General features: G+C 43.7%; 1 protein-coding gene across 1 annotated transcript in view; it reads right to left on the reverse strand.

The window, feature by feature from the left end:
- The window catches only part of Erc2 (ELKS/RAB6-interacting/CAST family member 2), a 681,609-nt gene that overhangs the window by 198,662 nt on the left and 457,979 nt on the right, over positions 1–24,968 (reverse strand). The window contains 1 exon segment of the mRNA XM_042054009.1: positions 23,908–24,043. Within this exon segment, the coding sequence (XP_041909943.1) occupies positions 23,908–24,043 (136 nt within the window).

Here is a 24,968-nt window from a genome sequence, read left to right on the forward strand (position 1 = left end):
GGGTTGTCTCTACTTGCACACAGAAGAGCAGGCAGAGAAGTGATGACCCAGGATCATACAGCAGAGATGTCAAGAAGCCAGACTTCAAACCCAGCAGCCTGTGTGATGGCAGAACCATAACCTGTGAGCTTTGCCACGAGCGCAACAGCCTCCTAGCATGCCCCCAAACTCTTCCCACAGCGTGCTAGTTGCAGACCGAAGTGAAAACCAACCATGCATGTGTCTGTGTGATTGGGCAATAAATTATTAACTGTACAGCTCACATTTGCTTTGGCTGATAGGATTAGAGGCTTGGGCTGAATCTATGTAAACCATAATTGCCCACCAATGTGAACCTGAAACCGTGCCGAGTCTTGTAATAAAAATAAGGCAATGAAATAGTGTCCAAAGAGTTAACCCTCTAAATGCTTCGGAACACTAGACTTCTTATGCTGGGGTTGGCTTTGGGGAAAGGAGGAAGGGGATGGGTGAGGCAGGGTGCTATTTAGCTTTGAAAATACACCCAGATTCTCACTGGAATCCACACTCCTGAAGGTGACATTTTTATGTGTGCTAGCGCTCTGCATCTATGAGGAAAGTTTGCTTACTGCTAAAAAGCGAAGTCTTAGCAAGACAGTCATCTGCCATCACAAACTGGTCAAACTTGAGAAAAATGGAAGGCGTGGTGGGGATACAAAAGTAAGAAAAACAGCTCATTGTATCATACAGTTGGTCACAAGGTGGAAAAGTAGCGTTAACAGGAACTTAAATACGTACACCACCTATCACCTATATATGGGAAGGACTAATCTTTATAACTGGAAAATCTTGTTTGTTAGGAATTATGAAGAACTTCTAAAGGATATTTGGTGAGACATATAAAAACAATGTTGGCCTGGAAGACGGCTTGGTGCTGGTAAGCCCTTGCCGCACACACCTGTGATCTGGGTCCAGCCCACACTGAGGTAGAAGGATAGAACTGACTCCACAACATTGACCCCTGACATCCATTTGACTGCCCTGGCACATGCATGTGCCCGCACGCAACATGGATACACACAATAAAGAAAATTCACTGATGGCTAATTACTTTAGGGGGATAATTTCTCTCGTAAATGTAACTGGTGTTTTTCCTTGTTTAAGCAATCAAATACACATCTCTATCTCCTGGAGCTTGTTGAATGCTGACAACTGCACAAGACAACCCAGAATGGCTGGCTCACCCTGCGGATGGGGGCATACAAAGACACATATTCAGAAACTCTCCCAAACACACCCCCAAGTCATTTTGTCTTCAAATTAAATAACTGAACTAGAATTTTCTAACAACTGTTCCAGAATGCTTCTTATCTATAGTTTCAAATTTCTTACTTTAAGTATATTAAAACTTGATTTAAATTATTTTCTTACTGGAATCAAAGTAAACCCAGTGCTCCCAGAGGGACAGTTCCAACAAAATCAACTTAAACTTTGCTTCACTTAAATATAGCCAACAGGAGGGAAACACCACACACATAGCAATTATGGTGAGAGAATCAAAGAACTCTATACAGGAAAAAAAAAATAAAAAACAAGACAAAATTTTTTTTAAAAACTACCCTCAAAATGTCACTTGTGGAATTTGAAGATTTTGGAGCCTTGAGAGCGATCTATTTTAAGGAGAAACCCAGAGGAAGTAGCATCCCTTGTCCCTCCTCTTCCTGCCACCCTAGAGAAGGAGCAAGGGAAGATACAAGGTGCAAACCACCAGGCCCCGCCCTACCCTCTCTGTATCTTTATCTCTATGGCTGTCTCAGAGCAAACCCACTTCACTCTGAAGTGAATCCCCTCCCCATTCACGGGGAGCTCCAGAGAGACTGCTGACTTCTCAGGCCCTGTGCAGGGAGGTCCCAGCCGAAACTGTCTCTGCCCCTGTGGGAAACCTGCAGTAGGAGCAAACTGGGTATAAAACGTGATTCAAGCTAAACAGACATCTTCAACAAAGATAGAAGAGAAAATGTTCACTTTCATCAGACACTGTGAGATGACACGCGCGTGCGCGCTCACACACACACACACACACACACACACAGATTACTACAGTCACAGCTGGCTGGCTAGAAAAAACATGGAGGAATTAGAGCACCCCTGCACACTGCTGGCGGAATGTAGAATGGTGTATCCACTGGGAAACAAGGCAGTTCTTCAAAACCTTAAACACAGAATTACCGTATGATCCGACAATTCCACTTCCATTGTATGGCTTGAGAACTACACACAGTGACACCAGCAGACAGAGTGGACGCCTCTGCTGACCACAACAGAAACAATGCACATAAGACACATGGATGGGGTGGATACAAAGTAGTTACTCTGCTAATACATTATTCATTTATAATTCACCCCTAAAAAGAAGAAAGTCCAGATACACTGGGGAGGGGAATGGTAAGTGAGATGAACCAGAAATAAAACGACAGATATGGTAGAGTTCCATTCATCTGCTATCCGTCAAGCAATGGAATTTGCAGAGACAGAGACTAGAATCATTATTTCCAGCGGTGGGAGGAATGGTGAGCTAGTTGACGCATAGTATATTTCTGCTTGGAAAGTTTCGGTGATTCTGGAGGTGGATGCGCGGCAAAGTACTTACTACTGCTGAGTACTTGAAAATAGCTACAATGGCAAGTTGTATTTTATACATGTCTTATGAAAATATTGACTCAGGGTATGGTCATACACAGAATTGTCCTCAACTATTGCGTATACAAATAATCTGCTGATCTACTGGAGCATCTATGAGGGTTTAGAAATATGCTGACTGGGTTACTAAGACCCTCTAGTTAGTGCTCTGGTTAGTGTCCGTCTGCTCAGACACTATGCTGTAGTGGACAGAACCACACCCACTTGTGTCTTTAACCCTCCTCCTGCCTTCAAAGGAGCATGCGCAGATCCTGACAGACATCACTTATCAATTTCAGCACTGAGTCCTCTAGGACTCCATAATCCTTTCTGATGGAAGGTCAGACAGCCTCCAGCTAGCCAAGATCACCTGTCAAGATGAAATTTATTCAATAGAGTGATCTAGTTGCCAGTATAGCTCTTTTACTCCCATGAAAATCTTACATATTACAAAACAGACATCAAGCTAACAGCTCCAGCCACAGACATAAAGGGGCAGGTTCACCCCATTCTCTGTGTATGACTTTTCGCTGCCCAGAATCTGACTCATACCCTAGAAAGTTGGCTTGGATAACAAATACAAGTATCCAGAGAGACAGAGGCTCAAATAAGCCTTCTAATAAAAAGGAGTTAGGCGAAGAGAATTAAGCCTGTCCTTACAAAGGGCACCATTGTCTTCTGGAGCAGGCTTGAAGATTCTTTTTTTCTGCAAAAGGATCAGACAGTAAATATGTCAAGCTTGGGGAGCCATCTGTCTCCATGACAACCACTCAACTCTTCATCATGACAACATACAAATGAATGAACAGGGCTGCAGTCCCAAAACTTACACACCTCCCTCCACAGGTGCCATGGTGGACTTGGCTGTGGGAGTGAGTGTGCCAAGCAGGGTTTTAGGCAGTTCCCTTTTAGTCTAGATGTCTGGAAGCCTTCTTTTCCCTTTCTTTCACTGCCTGCAGAGAAACCATCTCCATCCTCATCTGAGTTCCCACACCCTCCACACCCACAGTCGCACACTGGGACAGAGCCGTAACTCAAGACAACTCGTCCAAAGAGCAGCACTAATCCAGAGAGGAAAGAAGAGAGAGAGAAAGGTTCCATGAAGGCAAAACCTTGTGTTGTGTGCCGTCTGCAATACAGGCACGAGGTGGTAAGAGGAGACAGAGGAGAACTAAAGACTAAAAGCCAACTCCGTTGCCAGCTCCAGAGGCCAAGCGGGCTCAGCAGCGCAGAGGGACTGCTCCCTGATTTGACCTCATGCCACAAAAGCTGATACTCTAGAACAAGAGAACCAGTCATACACCATGAATCCTGAGAATAAGCTTCTAGAATCCATGTGTAAACCTGACATGACCAAGGCCAGATAGTCTACAGAATGTGCCCTGCGGCTAAGGGGAGTCCAGATCACTCTAAAGACAGACACAGAACAAAGACAGGTTATTTCTCCTACCGCCTCTTTCAGTGATTTCTACTCAACCACAGCCCAGTGCCACAGGGTCAGTACTGTGGCTGGAGCTTAAGGGGAGAGAGACTTGGCTGATCTGCATGTGTATCCAGGAGCCCTTCCTAAAGTCGTCACTTCCTAAAGCTGGAAGTAAGCTCAGGGGCAAAACAAGCCAAGTGAAGAACAGACAAGGCAATAAGACAACCAGGCCTTACATATCCCAACAAAAAGCTCTTGCCCGTGGATCATGTGAGGAGGGGAGGTGATGGGGGAAAGACAGAGAAAGAATCAGAAGAGAACCAGGGACCAAAGGAAAGGCTCAGTCAGGATATCTTGGCATAATTCGAACCAGAAGAGATGAAGGCCAGACTGAAAGCAGAGGTGGAAGCAAGAGGAAAGGGGAGCTGATCCAAGATTGTCTCGATGTGAAAACCAGCAGAACCCAGGGAGCAGTTAGATGTGAAAAGATGAGGATGTGAGGTCCAAGGGAGAACAAAGGAGGCCAACATCTGGGCTTGAGACAGCTGGGCATAGGCTCGGCCATGTCTCTGTGAGGTCATCCCCAGTATGATCCTCCCAGTGACAGAGAGAACAGCTCACCCAACAAGCAGATGATCGTAGAAACTTTCAACATGGGAAGATATAAAGCCAAGACAAAGTTTAGAAATACCTGGTAACAAGTAATGGAGCCATAATTACACACATCTAAACAAAAGGCGAGCAGATGCCAACGGCTGTCCCGTGTCATTGCGAAAGCGGCTTCACTGTACACGGCAGTATTTCTACCATGTTTTAGTGTGTTCTGCCTGTAAAATACACAAAGCTATAAAATGTATATCACACGTGTGTCTGTGTGTTTTACAGCCAGGCCACGTCTTAGATGAACACTTCCTGTCTGGTAGTATTTCATTAGACACGGCATTTTTAAACAATGGAAGAAATTTTAGTAAATGTATCTTTCAATTACCCACCAAGGAAAAAAAGATCAGAGCATGGTTATACTGATTTACGGTTTCTAAATGATTGTTATCTCTCTTTAAATTTTTCTCGCTATATAAAATAATGGATATGTCATTAAATACTCACCAAATTAATGTGGGAAAATGGCATTGATTTGCTGGATACTTTCCTGCCTCAAGTAGCTAAAATTGAAAATGTTTGTGGGACAAGGGAACAGGACAACGGGGTAGTAAGAGGCCCGGGGACTCAGCAAAAATATTCCCAGAACCACAAGTGATGTCTAAATGACAGCTAGGAACCATGATGCTAAAGCCCCCGGCTCCAAAGTCCACCCTAACAGAATGTTTGATAAAAACTGGAAAAGCAAAAGTCTTCAGATTGGAGAATATGCTCATGTTCTGCACCACCCATCAGAGAACGCAATAAAGAAGGTCACAAGCACTTCCGGGTCCAGGTTCATGCTCTGAAATGTGCAGTGGGGTGCCTGGACTCAGCTCAGACTCCAGGGTGCAGCATCATGCTTCTCTCTGACCATTTTGAGGTAGTTAGTAGGGAGCAATGTCAGAGTTGGGATTGGGATCACCGTTTCTCCTTCGGAGGAGAGGGTGACGTCACTTAGGCTGGATCTCTGCTCTCTTCAGTGTTCTGTTGCTATTTGCTCACTAGCCTAAGCTCACTCACACCTCTGAGCTGCTGTGCATGCTCTTCCTCTGGAGCGTTCTCCCCTCTGATATTCACATGAGTGCTCACCACTTCTTTAGCTCTTGGCTTGAATGCTACACATTCCTCCTACCACAGCTATTCTTCTCCCTTGTTATCCTCTAGAATACCCTACTAATGCCCTCAGTTCCAAGAAGAGCAAGGGACCAACCTACTTTTTCATCCTACCCACCCTGCCCCCTTTGGAGATTGGAGTCCAGGACCTTGCGCACTTTAAGCAAGCACTCTATACATCTGAGCTGCATTCCCAGCCACCATCCTGAACTTCTTTTCTGCTGGACAGAGTAATGGATCTTTAGATTGCTGTGGTGTTTCACTGTGTTTTATATTTTTAGTTGTACTAGTGACTTTACCATCACTTTGATGGAATGTGACCAGAGCAACTTAAAGAAAGAAGAGTTTATTTTGTTGCACAGTTCCAAGAAGGAATGAGTCCATCATGGCGGAGGGCTAGGCAGCAGAGCAAGCAGCTGAGAGATCCTATTACAGGGGCATGCAGGAAGCAGAGAGAGCAAACTAAAACGAAGGAGAAGCTATGCCTTCTCCTGCCTGCCTCAATGATGTACTTTCTCCACTGAGGGAGAAGCTATGACTCCTCCTGCCTGCCTCAATGATGTACTATCTCCAGCGGGGCCACACTTCCTCAACCTCCCCAGACAACACCACCGACTTGGGACTAAGTGTTCAAATGCCCAAGACTCTGGGAGACATTTCTCATTTAAAGCCCTGTGTTATTTTTACATTTTTCTTCTTGTAGAGCAATGAATCAAACCAGGGGTGTTGTGTGTGCTATGCAAGTATTTTCTAAGCACTGAGCTACAACCTCAGCTCTATCATGAGCTGTCTTCTGACAAGGAACCATGAAAAATAAAAGCAATAAATACATTTCTCTGATTAGCAAAACTGTTCTTGTTAATTACTATGAAAAAAAAAGAAAGAAATGAATCCTAATCTCAAGAACCAGCCCTCAGGTTGGAAGCAGAGAAAACTTTCATCTCTATGCGGAGATGAAGCCAAGGTAAAATATCTTTATTTCTTAGCAAAACAGTTGTATGCTGGTTTTGATTAGATCCAGTTGTAATTGGGAACTTGAAGAAATGATGGAGAAACAATAGAGAAACAAAACTGTGAGGCCATGGGAAAGAAAGAATAACAAATAGTTGTGTGTTTTTATTCCAACGGGCAAGTATACAAAGCACTTCTAAAATTTATTTCACAGTTGAAATCTGTGTTTAGCTTCATTTTGTGGCTGCCTCTGCAGGTCTTCAGGCTGTGTGTACAGGGTGTTATAAATACTTTTGGGGGTACTTCCTCCCACCCATGTACCAAACTATCAATCAAACTGACCAAGTAGCTGTCAAAGTCTATTCTGAGGACCCTCTGTGGCCCAGACCAACTGTATGCAAACCACATGGCCACAGGAGCTGAGCTGTTTGCTCCACAGATTCCTCTGTTCTTTGGCCTCTGGCCTGGAGACTGCACCCTGCCTCTTAACTCACAGGAACCCCTTAACCTCCTCTAGGGCACGGACATACAAGACCATATTTAGTTCAACCCACCCATAGTTTACTTCACCCAATCAGGTGAGGCCAGACACCAAATAAACACACAGAAGAAAGTCCTTTCTGTCCCAGATATCTGCTTATGCAAAGTTAGTGTCCTTTTAAAGGTTACCACTTTGGTGCCTAAGTGTCAAATTATTCTGGTGTCTAATTGAGGAGTAGAAAACACACCCAACTAATGTCACCAAGTGAATTAAGGAGGCTATGATGTTTCAAGGCAAGAAAATAAAGTAAGTAGAGAGCGAGTATCCACGGATGCATATATATCTATATGCGCACATATATACCATATGTGCATGCGTGCTCAAACAATGAGGGTAGGCTTGCTGCCAAGCATTAAGAGAAGTTTTAAAAATTTATGATGCTGGGAAAAAGTATACAGAGCCATAAATCTTAGACCTGCCTCCCAATCAATGCTGAACTACCAGAACAGGCATGCAAATCTTTAATACAATGTAACCAGAGGAATGGAGTGTTTAACTAAAGACATAAAATTAGCGATGACTCTAACAAAACTTAACAGAAAAGGACCGAACGTCTGAGCAACACAAGCTCTAGCAACAAGAAGGATGAGGACAGCAGCTGTGCTGGCCAGTTCCTGAGTGTGCTCCATATGCTAAGAATGGCAGCAATGACTTCCTGCTGGGATGCCAGCGACTGACACGCGCCACTGTGGACACTGCTCTGTTTTCTCTCCATTTTAAAGAAGAGAACACTGAGGGGAAGCGAGCTGAATCACCCTCAACATTGTCCAGTGCACACTGATAGACAGGCCTGTCTGACCCTAGATTAAAAACTGAAAGGAGAGACTTACCCCCTCTACAGTGGGAAGTGAGAAAAGAACAAAAACCAGATCCAGACAAAGAGAGGAAACCAGCACAAACTCGGGGAGTTTCTGGAAAATTCAGGCCTCCATGGAGCTAGCATTGCTTATGATGTTGACATGATTTTGGCAATGCAAGGTTTTCATGTGGTTATAAATGACTTTGAATTTTTCACAATATAGAAGCAGGAATTTGAAGAGTTGGAAATCCAATCAGTGTATTATTTATATGATGCTTGGGAAGCTAGAGTACTTCGTTTCAAAATAAAATCATGTGGTCTGAGGGGAAAAGAGAGATAAGTTTACAAAATATGCCAGAGCATTCTTATCTCCACGCACATCATCTGCAGACTAAGGAGCCGCAGCAGACTTAGAAGTCGATGTTCCTTTGCTACACACAAAGCTTTCCCCTCATGACCTTTTGAGAAATGCCTTTGGAGCCGCCTCTAGAGTCTGGCACAACATTCCAATAGTGTATGAAGCCTGCCATGTAACCTTACAGACACGTGACTTTTAGAGCCAATCAGGAAGCCAAATTAGGATATGCTATGTGTTTGGGGAAGAACAAGCCACGATGACAACAGAGGCCGTTTTGTGGATTTCAAGGCGGATAGAGAGGTTCCGGAAAGCGTTTGAGTAACAACTGCCATCCTGGGAAATGAATCCAGATTCCACTGGTGACAGGCGACAGGGAGAACATTCCTTCAGGGAACTGAGAGGTCAGTACTAATCTCCTGAGGATAAGGCTCAGGTGTGGCTGTGGCATTTACACAGCCCCAATGTGGCCCGAACTTCCCAGCACACAGCTGGTGCCTGACACAAACTTACAGATGACTGTGACCCTGTCTGCCAAATAAATCTCTGCTGGCCCAGTGAAAAAGCCCCTGCCCATGTAATAGCTATTGGTCCAGACCTAGAGACTCAGGAAATGTACAGTTGCCCCAGAGAACTCACTCAGAAAGAGCAAACTGCTCTATGAACTATCTGCTTCCTGTGCCACCTTCTGCCAAGTGTTTGCAGCTCACAGACCGTGTGCGCCAAGTGTGTGTACAAAGGAAGCCAGGACAGTGGCTCCAGGGCAGGGTGAGAATTGGGCTTGTTCTGGTATTTTGTCATGTTCTTCCCTGCTGTCTTGAACACCTTTGAAGACATTTGCCATGGAGTGGGTGCCCTCGGCAGTTAGCACTCTCGAAGAGGGAGGCAGATCTCCAGAGGTGCACTCAAGCGTTGACAAGCTCATCTCTGGCAGCCAATCTGTTCAAACCATACTCTTGACAAAATCTAGACAGTGCCTGTCTGATGTTCAGCCATCCGCATATCCTACTCTCAGAACAACTGGGGACTTATCTTTATCTTTTTACACACTGAGTGCTGAAAAAGACAGCACTGAAGAATACTTTCTCACAGGGAGATCAGCACTGGGTCTCTGCCCTTTCCCTCTGGTTCTTGCCCCCACAGCCTCCTAGCTCTTTATCCGAGGGCAGGGAGAAGGGCCAATGCATGGAATTGCTGCTGCGGGAGCTTACTGATAATTTTCCCTACTTGTAGCTCTGTTTTGTTAGTGATAGACTACTTCTCAGCTTACCATAGGCTAAATGTATTCTGGAGGTAGGTAACACGAGCCTTGCCTTCTAGAGGAGGGAGGGTGGAGTCCTCAGGCATCTGCTCATTGGAGAAGAGGCTAGGTTTACACGTGTGCAAATGACTGCTCACTATGGTTTGGGACCATGGGATGCACTCTATAAGGTAAGCATGTGAGAGTGAAAGGAGCAATTAATTAAGAAGAACGTCAAGGGAAAACATCATAGCAGAAAAGATGCTTGAGCAGGACCTGAACAGAGCAAAGGAAGTCACCTGCCTATCTGAAGGCAGACCATTCTGGTCCCGGGCACAGCCACAGGACCTGCACAGAGTGAAGGAAGTCACGTGCCTATCTGAAGGCAGGCCCTTCTGGTACTGGACACAGTCACAAGACATGCACAGAGGGAAAGAGAAAGTCACTTGCCTATCTGAAGGAAGACCCTTCTGGTCCCGGGCACAGCTATATCCCAAGACCCAAGAGCAAGGCAGGAATGGAGTCTGCTGTGCTGGAACAGTCATTGAGAGACGATCGGAAAAGAGAGGTCCCACAGATGCTCAGGACCAACTGCACAGGGTAAGAGAGGCTACAGAAGACCTTTACAGAGATACTGCCAGGACGAGAAGAGGTAGCAACTCAGCATGCATCAGCATCTTCATGGCACACCCAGTACTTCCTGTTTCCTAAATGAGCTCACTACTGTGGATCTCAGATGCAGACACTAATTCACCTTCCCCCACATTACACAACTATCCAGGGTAGCACCAGGTCATGAGGGTTCCCATATCTAACCAGTATAAAGAGCGCATGTCTTAGGGAAAGCAATTACAACCCTGCACGGTACAGATAATCAAACACGCTAAGTAGGAGTGGTAAGGTGAGCCCTGATGGTGCTATCAGTAGTTATCTACCGCTTTGTAAAAGACAGAGTGGGTCACACGCGAATTCCTAAATTATTGGAGTCAAACTTTTAGAGGTGAATTTCACATTCACAGCCAACTAGTCAGATGATAAACAAGTATCTAAAAAGGGCAGAAGACAGGTGTGAAGCCCAGGTCCCCCTGTTCCGTGCAGTCCTAGCATGGCAAAGGGTATATGCTATTTAATAGGTGATTTTTAAATACAATTAAATTAATCACACCAGTATCATAAGTAGATACCTAACTATCTTATTTAAATTCTTAAATATTTAAACTAAAAAAAAAAAAGTTCTCACTGGAAAATAGTAGATGAAATAGTAAAGGTGCCATGTCTCTAGGTACAAATAATATTTATTGACCTATACATAATGGAAGGAGGTGGCCATCAGGAAGGGAAATCTCCCAAACCTGTAGAAGCTGCCTTGAGTGGAAATAATAAGCCAGCCCCTCTTAGAGAGTGCCCTGTGGAGCCCATTCATCTGCCCTGCCCACTGGACCGTCTTTCCCATCTTCTGTTTGGCTGTATCATGATGATGTCTATCTACTACTGAGTGTGGAATATTTCGCCTCTGCAATGGTCCTTGAGCCATGAAGGAGGGTTTGTGATATAAATGTTTCATTATGGCTGAGCATGTTACAGTCATGTATCCTAAGATTCTGTGTTGACCACTATCCACTGCACCGAGAACGGGATATTTCCAAGCTGGAAGAACACGCACATACTCTGCCAAAGCGTCCTTCATCAAATCTGGATTTGCAGGATTGCCTAATGGGAGCTTATAACTAAGAGTCAGTGTGGACTTCAGAGGTGAGGAGTGATGGACAGGAATGCTAACTGTTTGTCACAAATGTTTTCCAGCTCCTTCTACACCAGCTTCATTCATGAGGCTCGGTTCCTTAAAAAGCACGTAGAACTGTCTCTATCAGTCATTCTGGTGAAACCCTTCCAATCAGTAAGGAGGAATCCGAGTGAATTCTGCTTCAGCAAACATGACTCTCTACTTCACACTGCATCTGCTCCATCAAAAATTAAGCTCGTGGAGCTTGTCCTGTTATCAGCACTGTGACTTTCTAGACCAGCACTTTTTAAGTTTAAAAGGAAAAAACTCTAATTTTGAACAATCTTAGTAGACATTCTAAGGAGAAAACTAAAGTCTTTTGTCAAGTAATTTGGAAAAATGCAGGATTAAGGAAGGCTAAATAGTTCTCTTGCCTTCAGAACTTCTCAGAGTCTTTTATATAGGGTAGAGTAGGAATTTTTTCCAAAGTATTTGATAAATGGAGCCATTCTTTCCTATATTACTGTATCTCATGCAACTATCATTTTGATACACATGTTTTGAGAAATGAAAACCTGGATCATATCAAACTGCTACCTGTCTGGTTAGTCCATTTTCTCTTTTCCCACAGCTCACTGTGACCCATACTGTCGTGGGGGGGGGGTGGGTGGCGGTGGAGGGAAAGATCCTATTGACATAATGGCATGTAAAAATAACAGTCTACTTCACAAACAATTACATTTGAAAGCCACATAGATCCTACCCTTGGGAAATTAGTTATGATCCCTCACAGCACAGCACTGAGAAGTCACTGCATTGTGTAACTTGTGTCCAGATTGTCATAGTTCTAATCTATCTTATGCCAAAAAGTAACAATTAATGGAGGTGTTATTACAGCCCACTGCTCGAGGGAAGAAAACATGCTGTGTCCATGCAGGCTATAGAGGTCTCTTCAACATGGCAGAGCCTGCCCTCCAGAAGGGAATCTGTCAGAGAGTGCAGAGTCATTGCATACATTGCCAGGCTGGTACCATCTTTCCAGAACCACCCCCCCCCCCACGCAGGGTCTCCCTGATCCATAAATGGGTGGCTCTATTTCGTTGCATCCCTCCAGGTGACACAGAAGTAAGTCACTCTTACAGAAAGTGTCATTTGGTCACTAGATATGGTCTTTCTTCAATAGTCAGACCCAGAAATTGTAGAGATGGGGGTGACTGTCCCCCACTACAAGCCTCTCTTCCCATAGGTAAGAAAACAGAGCTGTTAATGACAAAACTCGTTTGTTCAAGACTAACCAGCTCATTTGAAATGATGGCCACACTAGACGCCAGCCCCACTGCCTGCTTGTGCCCTCATTCCTCCCTGCCAGGATGGCATAGGCATCAAGGAGTTGGAACAACAGCCTTTCACTCACTACCTTCACCGAGACTCATTTGCTCATCTAGAATGGCTCCAAAGGCAGCAGAAACCTCATGAAGTCATTGAGAGTATCAAACAAGTCAACGTGTTCTCAGTGACTTGGTCAACTGGACTGGTGCTGAATGCCTCTATGTCCTAAGAAGAAGGAAGTTAGATAGGAAAGTATGGAGACCAGCCATGGCTGTCAGCTATGTTCATCAAACAAGAGTACAGCATGATTACTGCCAGCTGGTTGCTACATATCTGGTGGGTAAAAGAACAGATATCCACTCAAGACTACAGAACTCACTCCCAAACTGCCCTGAGTATACCTTCCCAAAGGCTGCCTGGCTGGGGTTCACAGCCACTAAGACCCATTGACCTATCGATAATAGGATACAAAAGGTAGCTCTAACCTCAGACGGCATCAATTCCCTTGACTACTCTAGGTCTAGGCAATGGCAGAGGCCTCTGCTGTAACCACAATGCAGTAGGAATGTTCCCCATGCTCCATCCTGCCCCACCTCCCTACAACAGTCCAACAAAACTGGTGTGGGATGTCCTTCTGTGCTTGTGTTGCTTCTACTGGTTGAGGAATAAAACTGTTTCAGCCAATGTCTTAGCCAAGTAAAGCCAGGTGGGAAATCTGAACAGAGATATAGAGAAAGTAGGCAGACACCATGTATCTGCTGGAGGAAGATGCCAGAAAACCTTACCAGTAGGCCACAGCCTCGTAGCCGTACATAGATTAATAGAAATGGGTTTATTTAAGATACAAGAACTAGCTAGAAATATGCCTGAGCTATTGGCAAAATAGTGTTGTAATCAATATAGTTTCTGTATGATTATTTGGGTCTCGGTGGCTGGGAAACCAAAGTGCAGTCTCCAGCTATGCAAAACTCCTGAAGGTTGTTCTCAGAGTTGCATTTTCTGCAAGAACTCCACAGGTGACATCATCCTTAGACTAGCCTACTGCTCAGCAAAAGGGGCATTTGCCATCCTTTTTGTTTTTGCCAAACAGTCCACACTCATTTTCTAGAATAGGAAACATCATAGGTTTCTTTATGGGCAACATTCTTTATGGATGAAGAAAAGTGGTAGAGATAAAATAACTGAAACCAATTTTTATTGTCATTTAGAGAGTCCTAAACTTTGTAGGTTAAACTGACAGCAATTTGCTCTACCATCAACCCCACTGCTTGAGTTACTTTATCTTTAAAGACAAACAATGGGCACAGGAAATGATAGCAGATCCCATTTTTAAAGTATGGATAAAGTTTGTGGGCATGGCGGCACATGCATGTAATCCCAGCACTCAGAAGGCTGAAATGGGGAGGACTGAGAGAGCAAGGCCAATCTTGGCTACATGGCAAAATCTTGTCCCAAAATAAAAGACCAAAAAATAAAAGTAAAAAAGATAAACTTTAGTTCACTGAGAAAGATTATTTCTTGTCGCCCTGGATAGCTGATGTGAAATCCACTACTACTGAGAGACACTGTGTTCTAAGGTTTTAATCATTCATATCCTACACAGTGCAGCTACAGTTGCAGAGCCAGAGAGAGGCACAGATGGCAGCAGGCATGCCAAAGCCTAGGATGCAGTTTTTCCTCTGCCAATAACTCCCTCTAGACTCTTAGGCAGGTCCCAGATTTTTGCTGGATGCTACTTCTCTCACCAGCAGAACAAGAAGCTTATATTTAAAATAATAATAATAAAAACAAAGTCTAAGGTCCATTTTAGTAAGGAAAACTTACGCTTGTTTAGCCTTACAGGTTTTTTCCCCAGGCAACATAAATAAGTAAGATGTGGAGGTAATGTGTAACAGTAGAGAAGATGTTAAAAGTGTCATAAATTCAAGTTACCCAGTCCACAAACATGAATTACAGGAGAGACTGTTAAATGAATGGGAACAGATTTTATAGCTATATTTTCCTTTTGCAAGGTTTCCAGATAAATCATTGCCTATGGCACTGACTGTCATTTCCTTAACCTGGAGTGTTCGAATGCATAGCTCAGCGATGGCGTGGACAAGCCACAAGTCAAAGGTAATGTTTTCTAGAAATTAACCATGTCTAGGTCTCTGCCTTGGGTCATGACATGCTGACATACTAGCATCTGTTAGGAAGTGGGTGTGGCATCGGGGTGACACACACTGTGATTTGCAGGTCCCTCCAGCCCCGGACTTCTGGTAGCAAGAAATGTCTAAGGACAAAGCTGCCATAATTACCCTGGCCAGGGAGAGCAGGTTTAAGTGGACTGGTGTTTTTGAAGCATGCTGAACTCGACTGCCCCCTAGAGGTGGCATGAACAGAATGCATGTGAGTTACATAAATTCTACCATGGAGAAAATTAAAAGGTCTGCCACTAGAATATTTTCTTCTTTTATTCCCTTGCATTTCAAATCTGGGTTCTTAAGCAATGCCTTCATTTATCTACTACAGAAATGGTGGGGTCCATGGAGAACACAAAAGTAACAGATGTTCTCAGCACACGCCTTTGCCTTGTTTGTTGTTATTGTTTCGCTGTGAGACAGGGTCTCACTATGTAGCTTTGGGTAACCTAGAACTTGCTACACAGATCAGTCTGACCTTGAACTCGAAGCTCCACCTGCCTCGGCGGCCCCCCATGTGACGGGTTTAAAGGCCTGTGCCAAAATGCCTGGCTTGTCAGCATATGTAATTACCACCCCACATCTCAGTGGTTTTCCCCGTACAATTCTGGTTCCGGTTTTAACCTCAGGAAACATTGTCTTCCACATCTTCTCAGGGCTGGGAGCAACTGTGACAAGAACAGTAAAACTCTGAGGTCTCTGCCACGTTTGACCTCCAGCAGGATCTACAATTGTCACAGAAGCCCAAATACTCCAGGCTCTGCTTCCCTGTTTATAAATGAAGGCAGTCACACTTGCCCCCAACCCTCAAAGGCAGTGGGAGAACACAGACAAGAGCATGCATGACAACACCCTAGGGGGAAAAGCAACAGTCTGGTCAAGGTGGGTTGCTGCTCTGTGACTGATGACATGGAATACCAGCGGTGACTTTAACAAACATTTTTAAAAAATTAAAAATAAAAATAAATTTTAAATGCTGTCTGCAGATTATAGCCCAAACTCCAGTAGCTGTTTGGCAGAGGTCAAAGTTTGGAGTAAACAGAAGCAGGCATTCTCCACAGGCCCTCCTAACTGGAGAGGAGAACACCTGGAAAAGACTTACTCTCAGCATTACCTAGAGCCCCAGGAAGGTGGCCACCTTTCCCTTGGGCACCACCATTCAGGAACCCAAAGGTGCAAAAATTAGAAAACATCTAAAAGATAATCCCATCCTCCTTGATGGCTGCCCTTGGGATGAACAAAAGAGTACTACATCACTGGAGCCGGAATCCTCTCGTCCTGCTCTGCATCCTGTCATTCCAGCAGACCGTGCCCTCTCATTATGAGGATTTAAGTTGACAAATACATTGAATTTCATTGTGCATGAGCCTCAGCTTTTGGCAAACCAACATCCCCTTTATAGGGACTGCCAAAGAGCCACTCGTGGAATGAAACCTGAAAACCCCACAGAAAAGAGGGAGCCCCTCTCTCCAGGGAGTAATTTAGTAGGTAGATTAGGCAATACTTGATTAAGAATAAACCTCTCTTTTCTATGGATATACACAGTGTTTGTACAGAAGGGCTGAATGAAGTGGAGGATTAGGTCACAAATCCACAGGAAAAAGCTGAGGACTTTTTTCTCAGAAGAAATATGCAGGTTCCTCCCCATTCGGAAAACAGTCATACTTTATTGGGGAAAAGGGAAAACGGAGACATGTACACACAACAGTTTTCTTTATGGGATCTCACTTGGCTGAGAACTGGGCAGCCCAAAGACCCTGAGCAAGGCATTTGACACCCAACAGTCTAACTGCTAATAAGAGCCATGGTTCGGAATCAAGCCTACCAGAAACTGGTTGTCAACTGAGATTTTTAAAGACTGCCCATATACAACAAAAGTCATTTGTAATTCTTGGGAATTTTAGTGTGAAAGAAAACCAGTGTCACAATAAATCCCAGAGAGAGAGAGCGAGAGAGCGAGAGAGAGAGACAGAGAGAGAGAGACAGAGAGACAGAGACAGAGAGAGGGGGACAGAGAGAGGGGGGAGAGAGACAGAGAGAGAGAGGAGAGAGAGCATTTCTGTAGAAACTGTCAGTACAATCAGAACAACACCCACCCCCTACCCCGCAAAACAGCTGCCCATGTCTTCTGCAAGTGAACAGTCACATAAACCCTTTTTATCATTTGAAACCATGAACAAACAGTTCAGGCCAGCAACGTGAGATTTACCCACAAGCCAAGGGGACACCCCAAAGTTCTATGTACCTCTATACATTGAGACAGAAAAGTACGAAACAAGCAAAACTCATCCAAAGGTTAAAAGATATATTAAATTCTAATGAAGTTGGAACAGATGTGGACACTCAAGCTGAGCTGGGATGGCCTTTCTCATCTTTCCATATGTTGAAAATGATGGCTGAAATGAAATCTCCCTAAGTCACCATGCGCCATGACTACCAGACAGCCATGAAAAACTAGGAACTCGATAAATGCATTTTGACAGTGATGAATCTCTGCGCACTGACTGGTCAGGTTTCCTCTCACGGCAGTTCTTAGGTAAGTGTGCCATAACATGAGAACATAGATCATCGTTAGAGGAACAATTGTAAGCGCACAAAATTGAAAGAGAAATAAATTTAAGTCCATGAGTTGAGAGATGGACAGAAAGACATGAGGCTTAAAATCGTTGCTTGATATATGCATACTGCCCTGTGAAGAAACAACTTAGCAAGCTTGGGGACTTCGCAATGAAGTGTCTGTTCACTGGAAGCTGTGCATTGGAGACTTGATGTTTGTACACTTCCTCTGCTAGTAGATTCTGACTCTAATTGGAAGAACAAAGTTAAATAAAGTCCCCTGGGAGGAAATATGGACATACAAGTTTACTTAATTTAAATTATTTCTAGATATTTTGTGATCTACTCATTTTGCTTGTTTGTTTTAGTTTTTAGAATTCTACTAGAACTAGAATAAATGGGAGCATTCACTCACTTTCCCAGCGAATCGCAGTGGGGTTTAATCACTGGTAGAAAAGGAACTTTACAGTTCCCTGGGAACCTATAATTTGGAAACGGAAGCACACAAGAACAGACTTTAGTTTTCAGGCAATAAATTGAAGAGAACTCTGCAGACATACAACAGAAAAGGAGCATAAAATATTGGCTTGCGTGTTTCTTAGAATGTTCGTTCATTAACTCGATAAGCTGCACAGGGAAAAATGGAGCCAAAACCTACAAAGAGGCCCACTGGGACTTCTAATTGGCATGTTTCTTTGGCAAGAAAGGAGTGGCGGGGGTGGGGGAAACATCCCACTCTAGTGAGGATGGTTTAGTGTGAATCTCAAGGAAGATCACTTGTTGAAAAGTCTCCATATGGGTTCTGACGAGACATACAGAAGCCCAAAGCCCCAAGGCCCAACATAAATATTATACTTCCATAATCTGTGTCCTGGGAAAAGTTCTACAGAATTATACAAGAAAAATATAGACATTCATATCTACCTTCATACGCTCAACATTAACTTAAAAAATGTGCAAATATTTCTTCCTTGTTGTTCCAAAGGTGCTTGACTGAAAATGTCCATTGACTAAGGCCATACTCTGTATCTTTATGGCTCAAAAAGATGAAACAGTCACCAAGTATCTGTTGGGTGATAGTCCCCAAAGATGTCATCGCCTGTCATTGATAATTAGCTTTCATTATCAGCCTCTGTGGGAAGAAATGCTACAAAAGTTGGAACCATACAGGACCCCTTCCCAAACCTAATCTTGTTGCATGCATGGGGAAGGTAGGGCTCACTCACAGTCTTGATGGGAGGAGGAAGGACTGGGGAGATTCTCTGTTTTCATTCAGGCTGCAAAAGACCAGCATTTGAAGATGATCTTGGCTCCTTCACAGATCTTTAGCCTTCCATCCCATTCTCCTTGGCCATGAGCAAACATATACCTCTATAAAGTTAAATCAAGAGCTCTCTCTTCCTACTAAGTATGAGTGTTCTCCTTTGAGAAACAAGATGTTTTCAGACAAAAAGAAAAGAAACCCTCTAGATGAATACTAAACTGCCAGCCCTCTTCAACAGACACAATGAGCGAGGTAAGGTTCATTCTAAGTATCGTTTAATACCAAAAGAATCCAGTGGGACAGAGTAAGTGGGACAGAGAAACAGATTATACACCAATGAGCAATTGCATACAGATGTGCGAACTCCCAGGTTGCACATAAAAGTTCACACTGATGACTTACTTTGGACAACCAGAAGATCCCACAAGCCTACACTGAGTTTCGTTAGAACAATGCTCATCAGAGTTTAAGACTTGTGTCCTTAGATGAGGCATGGGCTCCCAAATGCCTTACAGTCCTCCCCCCCCCCATCACATGCACAACTAAGGCCCACTAGAGCGGAAACCTGTCAACACGCCCACACTTGCTTTTCCTATAATTTAAAAACAGGTCTCAAAAATTTGTCTCTTAACACACCAAATGATTAGCCTCAGTTATTCAGTCTTTCTGGTACCTTCCCCTTCCATAAGCATAGTGAGTTCTCCAACCCTCTAGTCAGCCGTATGCCTTGCCAATGACCGGAAGTGGAACAAACACCGTCAGGTCAAGACGAGGCCTACAACTTCTCCAAGTCTGGTCACTCTCACTTGCTGCTGTCAGAGGCCAGTTTTCCTTAGTCTGAGCCTCAGAATGAACACACAAGGAACAGCTGCCCCTAGGGATGTGAGCAAGTAGGACAGATGCCCGGCAAAAACTATCCTGGAGCAGCAAAGACCCTAGGTCAACATGCAAATATAGAACAATACACCATGAGCTCTTTAAAAGCCTGAGTCTGGAGATGGTTGTTACAAGGCAACTACTAACCAATACATCTCTACCAGGCATCATCAGTTTTCTCCTAACATACAAACCCATCTCTTGCATGTGTTACTAACTGAGACCCTGAAGGTAGTTGCCATTCCTGCCATGAAATTATAAGAAACCAAAAAAAAAAAAAAAAAAAGCCACACGTCACGTCTTGCTTTTACTTACAGTAGTGATTCTCAACCTTCCTAATGTTGTGACCCTTTAATACAGTTCATATTATGGTGACCCCTAACCAAAAAAAATATTTTTGCTTCTACTTCATAACTGCAATTTCGTGACTGTTATGAATTGCAATGTAAATACAATTTACATTACAACATGCAGGCTACCTGACAAATATGTCATGCTTGTGGAAAGGTCACAGCCTCAAAAGATCACAGCCCACAGGCTGAGGACCACTGACCTGGAGGCTCCAATCTCTGTCATTGTATCCTACAGGGAGCAGGGGAATCCCTGAGTGAGTGGAGTCCTGAGTGCTGTGTTGTTGACACAGGCACAGCCATGTGAAGGCTTCCATAGCCTCAGGCTCAGAGGGATGACAATGCCTTCCTCTGGAGACCAAATCTGAGTGTGGAGTATGTACAGAAAATGCTCACCATGGTGTTAGCCACCTGAATATTTATGGCCTGGAGACTACTCCCCTACAGAGACTACTCTCACTGAAATTAACTAAACCTGTCTTCTTGATCCAACTGTGTACCATAAGCCCTGCCTCCTTGTTTATCTGTATTTAATAACCCTGCCTCCTTGTCCAGCTGTATGCAATAATCCTGCCACCCTACTCAACTCTATGGAATAAACACACCGAGCTTCCAGGATGCTTCAGTTTCTCCTGCAGAGAGAGCTGGTCACCAGAACCCAGCTATCTGTTCACACGTCCATCTGTCTGTCTTCATTTATTTGACACCCCAGTTAGATCCAACCCTGGAGCCATTCTGGACACAACGATGCCCTTGTTTAAACAATAAATGGTAACTCTTTAACTTTGTCATTAATTTTATGTATCTCTTTCAGCTCAGCATATTCTGTCTGTCTCTCTCTCCTCTTTCTTTGTGTGTCTCCTTCTCTCTCTCTCTGTGTGTGTGTGTGTGTGTGTGTGTGTGTGTGTGTGTGTTCTGCCTCCTCTCGTCTTTCTCCTAATAGAGTGTCACTATGTAGACACTATATATCCCAGACTGGCAACTTGTAGTCTTCCCGTCTCAGTGTCCTAGTGCTAGGATTACAGGCCTATGTGACCCCAAGCCCGGCTCTGAGTTCTTACTTGAAGCCTCTTCCAGAAGTTATTATTATTAGAGAAATGTGCTCATAATCTCTTCCTAGATACCATCAAGTTGGCTGGGTAAAATCAAGGCATCAATTGTCACAAACCACCAGTGCCGAACAAATCAAATTAGCCAGTGGCAAACGTTCAACTACACCTTAACCAACCAAATAAACCAAATCCTGGCTGACACTTAAGGACTAACATATGAACAGTAAGTACTTAAAAGAACACTAATATTAAAAATGAAGAGCATCTAGAAAATTCCATTCTCAGAAGGCAGCAATTACTGCATCTCAGCACATCTGCTAAACGATTCAGGCAAGGGGGAGATTCACTCCCTATTAACCTCAAGCAGAGACACTTCCATCTCAATTAATTGTGACTTCTTTTTATTGCATTTCAAATGTTATCCTTTATTTGGGGTGGTCAGGAATGCAACTGAGCAATTCCAGACCATGTTATCTTTTATGAACTGGTCTGCGAGGCAGTTATCAAGGCCCCTTAAGAAAACACAGCTATACAAAAGTTCATGGGCCAAAAACAAGACATTAATTTCTGTAACTAGATGTGTCCTAAGAAAAGAACAAATTGCTACACAGAGAAAAGACAAAAATGTATATGCTCAATGCAGACCAGAGCACAGCTATGTAAAACCTGCACATAACATACAACTCGTTTCCTTATTATAAGTGTTTCTGTGTGCATGTGCATGTATGTGTACATATGACATGGTAACCTACAGGTGTTGGTCATTTTTTCCCCCATGTGGGTTTCAGGAACCTATCTCGGGTTGTCAGGCTCAGCAGCAAGTGCATTCACCCTGAGCCATCTTTCTGGGCCCAGGCAACTCTTTTTCAATGATTTCTCATCTTTTCTTGTTATTTTAAAGACAGTCAGTTTTCAGCATTTTTTTCTGAGCACAGCCTGTGCCGGGAATGATTCTGAGCTCTTGAGAAACTCCAACTCAGCTCTAATAGTGCTCTGGAGCAGAAGCAATCGGTTCTCCTTTTCAGACCAAGGCTTGGAGAAGGTAAGTCATCCTTCCAGGAATACTCGAGCCATATATTTTGAAGTGTGGAATGAAATCCAGAGCCAATTAAGGAATAGCAACAATAATCCCCTCAATGGAAGTTCTCACTCCAAGCACTGGGAGTTTTATGGTTTATGCTTGGACTGTGCCTTGTTCTGCCAAGCAGAGAGCATAGCATCCTGCAGGAGGATGAAGGCAGAGAGCACAGCATCCTGCAGGAGGATGGAGGCAGAGAGCACAGCATCCCACAGGAAGATGGAAGCAGAGAGCACAGCATCCTGCAGGGGGATGGAGGCAGAGGCTGCCACTGCTGCTAGGATATCGGAATCCAATCAGGCTGTAGTTGCATGAGGCCTTTGCAGTTCATTTAACCAAAAGACTTTATCTCTTAGTTGAAATAAAGTTGTGCCCCCACGACTCACAATTAAGAGCCCTGTTGCTCAGGTAGCATGCAGTGTAAATGGGATAACAGCTAACATACAGAAGGCAGCAGAGCCTGGGACACTGAAGCAGATAATGAAAGGCAACTATCCCTACCGTGTTCCTCTGCCCTCATTTGTGGAGAACAGGAGGACCTGGAGTCCTTCAGATGTTTTTGCGATCTTTTTGTGACTTCTAATCACAACACACGTAAAGTGACCAACATTGCTCTGGGTAATAAATGTTGTGAGAAATACATTTTTTAAAAATATGATATATTTAAAAAAACTACAGCGTTCTTCAAATTTTAGTTACTACCTCATTCTTTAGACCTTGACCTAACATCTATGACAGAAGCTAAGATCCCAGTTCTTAGATGTGACCTGTCAAAATTACTGAGGAAGCTATGGGCACATTTCAGCTAGAACCCATACTAAAGTGGACCCATGAGCAAAGAGGACCCAGTGTTAACTGTGCTCTCACGTCTAAACCAAGCATCCATGCAAAGGACACTTGACTAGAACTGGCACCACAAGGCACGTCTAAGACAGAGAAGCACCGAAACTAAGAGGAGCTGAGAAACCTCCGTCTGGGATGGGATGCAGATTCTCCCCACATTCCTTCCTTGGAACAGTTATTCATTTCTCTTTTGGGCAATTAAAAGGATGAACTATGAGTACACACTAAAATTATCTACTTCTATCTCCAAGGAGGAAACCAATATATAACTGCAGAAAGACACTAACTAATAAGCAGAATTTAACATGAACTCAGGCCAAGTTGAACTCAAATTGCTCTGTTTAAAGACAGGACTGGAGTAAATAAAAGCACTTCAAAGCCAATGTCCTGTTTCAGCCTGAATGTTTTATTGAGCACATGGGGAGAGCTCTGTCCCAACACAGCTATAGTTAATGAGAAGAGGTTGCTGTTCTGGTCTATCAGTTGCTTTCCAAGGTAAGACTATCATTGAGAGATAACTGTACCCACTATATTCAGACAGAGTTATGATCTTTTTTGGAGCCCCAGTTTTTGTAAACTGATCAGAGGAATGCATCTGAATGCCTTTTCTGATAAGGACATGCATTCCCTCCCACACAACTTAAACACAATTCCAAACAGACTTGACTTGCCAACCATGTAATTGTAGCCCTTACCTTTTAAGGTGAGGTCCAGGAAGGAAGAACCTCTGTGTAGCAATTTCAGGACTTTCCAAACTCAACTCTTTTTGAACATTATTCCAGAAATGATGCTTTTTACTGAGAAAGACCTACTGAATTCCCTGGGATCTTCCTGTTAGTGCTGGACTCGGGGCAGTAAATCCCACCATTGCTGTGCACAGATTCCTGCAGCACTGGCTACAGCAGACAGTCTGTCTCTAAACATTTAGGTATTAAGAAGCAGAATGTAGACTTACCTGCAAATGCTGTGAGTTGTCGACCATGCTGTCTTCGCGCCGGCGGACTTCTTCTAATAACTGGGCATTCTTCTTCTTCTCCAGCTGTTGGTTGTGCTTGAGGCTAGCCACCTTCTTATTCTGATCTTTCATATGCCTGAGAAAAGCCAGCAGAGTGTGGTTATATTCAACGATACGGAAGGCATGCCACAATAGATTCAAGAAGGACTTAAGTGCAGAATGTCCTGGCACAGGCTTAGGAAAACCAGGGTTCTGAGAATCCTACATCTATTCAATCACAAAACTGGCAGGTGTCAGGATGGCACTGGGATGTCAATGGTAATAAGACAGGTGTAATTGTCATTTCTAAAGAGCAGTAAGTTTAAAGGGAACATAAATACTAAAGATATACAGTTTGGGTCTCCTAAAGCTGAAGGAAGTAAACAGCATGCCATGAGAGATGGTGGCATGCATACAAGGACAGACAGCAGATGGAAGGAGATGAAGTTAGACACTGTGGCCACAGAAAAGGTTTCCAAAACATATCAAAGGATTCATCCAGGAGGAGCAACCCAGGGTATCTCCCCAACAAGGCGGCTCCCCAGGTAGAAAGACATGTAATACAAGACAGAAGAAACTTGACTTCAGGGGAAACAAAGGGTTACAAAAATACTCCACGGGGTGGAAGTGAAGTGAGGAAAGAGGACTCTAAAGTATAGCGGGCAGGGCACACAACATCCAGTGGTCTGGGATACTGCTTTTATTTCCTTCAAAGTAGCTGCTGTTCTCACTAGTATTGTTCTTTTGAATCTTGTTCTTTTTCTGAAATATTAATCGACTATTTTGACTTTTAAAATAACAACCCAGAGTTCCTGATCAAATACATTGTTAACACATAGCTCAAAGTTTTAGCTAAATACAACGTTGTACAAGGCCCTGATACAGTTTCTAGTAGGTCATCCTGACATGGAGTGTCAAGATGGTAAAGACAAAGGATAAAGGATAGGTTAGGATTACATTCCATAGATGTAGGCTGCCATGTGCACAGCAGATATTATAAATCTAACCTAATACCACAGTGG

The sequence above is a fragment of the Arvicola amphibius genome, chromosome 12 (assembly GCF_903992535.2).
Source record: "Arvicola amphibius chromosome 12, mArvAmp1.2, whole genome shotgun sequence".
Taxonomy (NCBI): Eukaryota; Metazoa; Chordata; class Mammalia; order Rodentia; family Cricetidae; genus Arvicola; species Arvicola amphibius.